General features: G+C 47.3%; 1 protein-coding gene across 1 annotated transcript; it reads left to right on the top strand.

Moving 5' to 3' along the window:
* The first annotated feature begins 947 nt into the window (after positions 1 to 947).
* LOC140615147 (U2 small nuclear ribonucleoprotein auxiliary factor 35 kDa subunit-related protein 2-like) lies at positions 948 to 3,007 on the top strand. Its single transcript, XM_072794992.1, has one exon. It carries the CDS (start codon positions 1,175 to 1,177, stop codon positions 2,618 to 2,620), a length of 1,446 nt encoding a protein of 481 aa, XP_072651093.1. The 5' UTR covers positions 948 to 1,174; the 3' UTR covers positions 2,621 to 3,007.
* The last annotated feature ends 2,444 nt before the right edge of the window (positions 3,008 to 5,451 follow it).

Genomic DNA, 5,451 nt, shown 5'->3' with positions numbered 1-5,451 from the left:
TGATGAGGCTATAGTTCCCAGTCATTAAATCAAACACGAATCTAGGAGTCACTGTGAAAATACTTGTGATGTGATTAAAAACCATGATTAGTTTACTTCAAATATAGAAGATTATTCTAGATGGTCTGTATGGACCCTATTCAATCAGCTGAAAGACCTTGTGAGCAGAGGCGAGGCTTCCCTGAGAAAAAGAAATTTGCCTTTGGACAGCAACTTCAGACCATGTTCTGGAATTCTAGCCTGCTCTTCTGGGTGGCCTACCCCATATTTTTGGACTTCCCTAACCAGTCCTGCAATCTCATACACCTTTTCCTTGCAATAATCTCTTAGTATGTATCTCTTACTGGCTTTCTTTCTCTGGTTTAACCCTGTCTGATACAGGAAAAAATGGGGGGGGGGGAGAGAGAAAACATATAATTATTATTATTTTAATGGAAATTCTCTGAGAAATGTTTAGATTCTAATTTTCTGTTTCTTCAAGGAGATGAAAAATAGAGTAGAAAAATATATATCATGAGAGTTTAAGTTAATCGTGGGGAAGAATTTCCTTCCAGTGAATATTAAAAATGAGAGCCTGAAATGACTCTCTGAGTCACTCAGCATCTAAGCAATGTCTCCTCAGAAAGGACTTAGAGGACTCTTTTTTTCCCGTGTCAGTATATTCATCTACAACCTAGCTCCAAACATTTCCTTTCATAATGAGTAATCTTCACTTTGAGTTCCAAAATGTAAGTCAGAGCACACTCTAAAAACAAGAGGAAACTAATTTGAGGCAAAAGGTGGAAGTCAAGTCACATTTACACATGCAGCTGTAGTCAATATAATGTTCCACTCTGTGACTTTCTAACATTGGGCTCATATTGTCATCTCTGTCTGTAATGTTTGTTACTCGTCCCTCAGAGGACTGACTCCACCTTCACGTATCAGTATAATACTCTTTTTTCCCAGAGGTTTTCTCTAAACCTCTCTCTCTCTCTCTCTCCATCTTTCCTGCTTTAACCTTACTAAACCTATATTTATTTTATACTGCTTCACGTATCACAGTTTCTTTCTCTTAAAACAAACAAACAAACAAACAAACAAAACTCTTGACTTGTTTTCACTCTTTTTCTCAACTGGGTTTTAGATCCCCCAGAAGAGGGTTCTGGGGTGGGGGCGTGGCGGCCCCGGCAAGATGGCGGCGCCCGGGAAGATGATGTTTCCGGAGAAACCAAGCCGCGAGAAGTACAGGGCTGCCCTGAGGAAGGCGAAGCGCAAGAAGCGACGGCAGGAACTGGCGCGGTTGAGAGACCCAGGCCCCTCTCAGCAGGAGGAAGAGGATGCTTTTACGGAAGAACAACGCCTAGAAGAGAAGCTGTTGGAGATCGAGAGGCAAAAACTGCACGAGGCGTGGTTGCTTCGGGAGCAGAAGGCGCAAGAGGACTTCAGAAGGAAGAAGGAAAGGGAGGAGGCGGCTAGGAAATGGCGGGAAGAACACGAGAGGAAGCTAAGGGAAGAGTGGGACGCGCAGCAGAGAAGACAGAGGCAGGAGCAGGAGCAGAGGCTGCAGGAGCGGAGACAACGGGAGGAGGCCGCGCGGAGGCCGCTGGAGCAGGCTGGGCCCGGGGCGCGGCTGGGGAATGGCGCCCCCTGGCGAAACCCGGAGCCGCCCACGGGCCTGCGGGCGCCCGAGAGGGATCGCGCCGATTGTCCGTTCTACAGGAAAACGGGGGCGTGCAGATTCGGAGACAGGTGTTCGCGTCGACACGACCTCCCGTCCTCGAGCCCCACGCTCCTTGTGAGGAGCATGTTCACGACGTTCGGGATGGAGCAGTGCCGACGGGACGACTACGACCCGGACGCGGGCCTGGAGGACAGCGAGGAGGACACCTACCAGCACTTCCGGGCCTTCTACGACGACGTGCTGCCGGAGTTCAGGGCCGTGGGCACCGTGGTCCAGTTCAAGGTCAGCCGCAACCTGGAGCCGCACCTCCGGGGCAACGTGTACGTCCAGTACCGGTCGGAAGCGGAGTGCCGGGCAGCCCTGTCGCTGTTCAACGGGCGCTGGTACGCGGGGCGGCGGCTGCAGTGCGAGCTCTGCCCGGTGACCCGGTGGAAGGCGGCCATCTGCGGCCTGTCTGAGCTGCGCCGGTGCCCAAGGGGGAGACGCTGCAACTTTCTGCACGTGTTCAGAAATCCCGACGACGGGTTCTGGCGGGCCAGCCGCGACCCCCACCTGCGCCCCGGGCCCGGGCCCGACCGCGATCGCGCCGGCCCGCCCTCCCGGAGGGGCTCCCCGACCGGACGGCGCGCGGGCCGCCGCGAGGACCGCCACGGGGGGCCGCGGCGGCGGAGGAGCCCCGGCCCGGGCCGCTCCCGCGGGAGCCGCGGGGGGCGCGAGAGCGAGCGCAGGAGCAGCCCCCGGGGGGAGGGGTCGCGCGGACGCCTGTCGAGGAGCCGCGCGGGGCCCAGGGCAGCCAGTCGGGGCGGGGAGAGGGGCCGCGGCGGGGGCCGGGGCCGGGGGGGCCGGGGGGGCCGGGGCCGGGGCGGCCGGAGCCGCAGCTCCTCTGGGGCCAGGAGCCGAGGCAGGAGGAGGCCAGGCAGCAGGGACCGGACCACTCCGAGTCCCAAAGGCAAATAGACTCACTTGGTCCGTCACTGACTGCGCACCGTCCGCCGGAGCCCCACTTCAGTCTGATAATCAGTGTGTTTGCAATAGACTACCTAGACGACACCGAATGCACAGGTAACATGAAAATCCCCCCTAGGGATCCCCGGGGGCGCGGCGGTTTGGCGCCTGCCTTTGGCCCAGGGCGCGATCCTGGAGACCCGGGATCGAATCCCACGTCGGGCTCCCGGTGCATGGAGCCATGTGTGTGACTATCATAAATAAAAAAATAAATAAAATAAATAAAAAGAAAATCCCCCGTAATCCTAACCCTTAGCAGTAAAGTTCACGCTGGAAAACAAAAACAAAAAAAAAAAAAAGGAGAGGGTTCTGTCTTTCTTGTTTCTTTTCATGGTTCCAGCACCTAAGAGAGCGAATAGGTGTTCAAGTAGTAGTTGCTAAGTAAATACATACCACTGTGTCACTACTGCTTACCTGCCCATGATTCCTTTTTTTTTTTTTTTTTTTTTTTTTTTTTATTTATGATAGTCACAGAGAGAGAGAGAGAGGGGGGCAGAGACACAGGCAGAGGGAGAAGCAGGCTCCATGCACCGGGAGCCCGACGTGGGATTCGATCCCGGGTCTCCAGGATCGCGCCCTGGGCCAAAGGCAGGCGCCAAACCGCTGCCCATGATTCCAACAAGTTTTTGAAAAAGCAGTTTGATACTGATCTGAGATTGGATATCTGCTGATGAGATGTTGTACAGGTTTAAGTCTCTAAGTAGATAAATTCAAATAAAATTCAAGTCCAGTATTAGCATTTCACTATTATTTAGGATAAAAGCAGTGGCTGCACTTCAGCATTTCTGAGTAGGCACGGTGGTATTCACCCATCTGTCAAAAGCATTCGGTAACGGTGAGGTTTACTACTAACTGGACCATAGACAGCATGATGAGTGGCTAAATCTCAGACTAGCTTCTCTCATAAGCTTGGTTGTAGAAGAGCCAGGGAACCACTATAGATATTTAATGAGTCAGACAAAAGTGGGGAAAAAATCCTACCCAACTGTCTTGGGGGTATCATAAACAGATAAAAGATTACCACTGGTGTAATGGAGATAATGGGAGACCAAATATCAGTCGTGAATTACTAACAAAACAAGCCTTTTTGTAAAAAATAATTGAGAGACAATGAGACATTAGTCTCAAGTGTATAGCACGGTGGTGATTCAACAACTCTGTAGTTATGGCCACAGATGTAGTTAGATGATGAGATACAGTTTACAACTACCTGAATAGCGTACCGTGGAGACCATCAATTGATGTGCGAATGCTAGTTTTACTTTATATGCAGATGTTCTGACTTCTTGGTGGACAAGTTTTTTGGTTTTGTTCTTGTTTTTTAAATAATGTGATAAATCACTAATGATGCAGTAACAAAATCCTGTGCTGCTGCTCTATGAGTAATGATTATGTTGAGATCATTTTTGTATTTAAAAAAATTAATAAGTAGGTACAGTCTCATTGGCTTTCATCTTAAAAGAAAAACGGTTTAACATAACTTTTATGACTCTGGTTCCAAACACGTGTTTGAAATGGCAATAAATGATCAGCCTCATGTCTGGATATTTTTGTTACTAAATACTTTTAAATACCTTGATAATTGATTCGATTCTTCAGTTTATATTTAAACATTTAGTGTTGTGAGCACATATGTTATGAGCACATAATTTATAGAACTGTAAAAGGAGGTGCTCTTACAAGAACTTAGCCTCCTGGTTTTTATTAATTATTATATTAATAAGTGTGTGTTTTAAAACATACAGGATTCAAAGAATGGTTTTTGTTGCCATTCCAATCTTTTTCATTTTTGCATTCAAGTCACATACATAGACTCTCAATATAGAAATATTGAGAGTTTCTTCAAATCTACTTTAGGAAAGTAGACAGGCGGTTTTGATTTTTGTAGGTGATTTAAGTGGGCAAATATCCAAAAAAAAAAAAAAAAACATACATATACTTATTGTCTGAATACCCTCTATCTTTTTGTAGTTTCATGTATATTTTTGTTTTTCTCTTATGATGTCAAAGCTCGAACAGTACAACTCTTAATATCTTACATACAAATCATCACTAGAAATGAGAATCATAGGCATTTGGTGGCTCGAGTTCTCAAAAGATTCAGCTGTGTTTAACCAATTTTGATCCTAGGAGTGTTTTGAGTTTGATTAGATTTAGTCCTAACATTAAAATATTGAGACATATAAATGAAAAATTGACAACAGGGGATATTGAGGTGTTTAGGATTTGAAGGGACAATCAGCCCAAGGTACATTTAGAACTTGCATTACACAGTCCCTCGTGAATGTGAGAAAATAGATGGGACGCGTGTGTCCTGGCTCAGGGTTCACACACTATGAAAGACACTGAAACCAAAGAAACAACGTGGATGTCTGTATAAAACTGGGTGGAAGGAATTTTAAGACTATCTCCCTGAAGCCCTGTATTATTGTGACAAGGTGGAAGTCTTTCACCCTCAATGCCATTTAGTCTCTTCATTTTGGTTGACCTGTGAATTAATGATGAACGTGTCTCGAATGTTCGCATGATGACAAGGGAATCATTTATTTTGTAAGTGGCACTGAAAATGTGCTGGAGCACGCACAATTTAAACTAACCAGTCAGCCGTTCTGTCCTGCTGATTCAGTGGTATCAAGGACACAGCATCTAACCCTCACACTTGGCTTAATGGCAACCCTCTATCAGAATAGGGCCCGTGGAGCATGGATGTCGGTCTTAAGAAACAAATCTTTCTTCTTCAAATGTCAGTATCTCACTAGACCTTGCATTGGTTATTTTAGTGA

Source organism: Canis lupus, chromosome 23 (assembly GCF_048164855.1).
Source record: "Canis lupus baileyi chromosome 23, mCanLup2.hap1, whole genome shotgun sequence".
NCBI lineage: Eukaryota > Metazoa > Chordata > Mammalia > Carnivora > Canidae > Canis > Canis lupus.
Note: the sequence above shows the minus strand (reverse complement) of the source record. Positions and strands in the feature narration are given on the sequence as shown.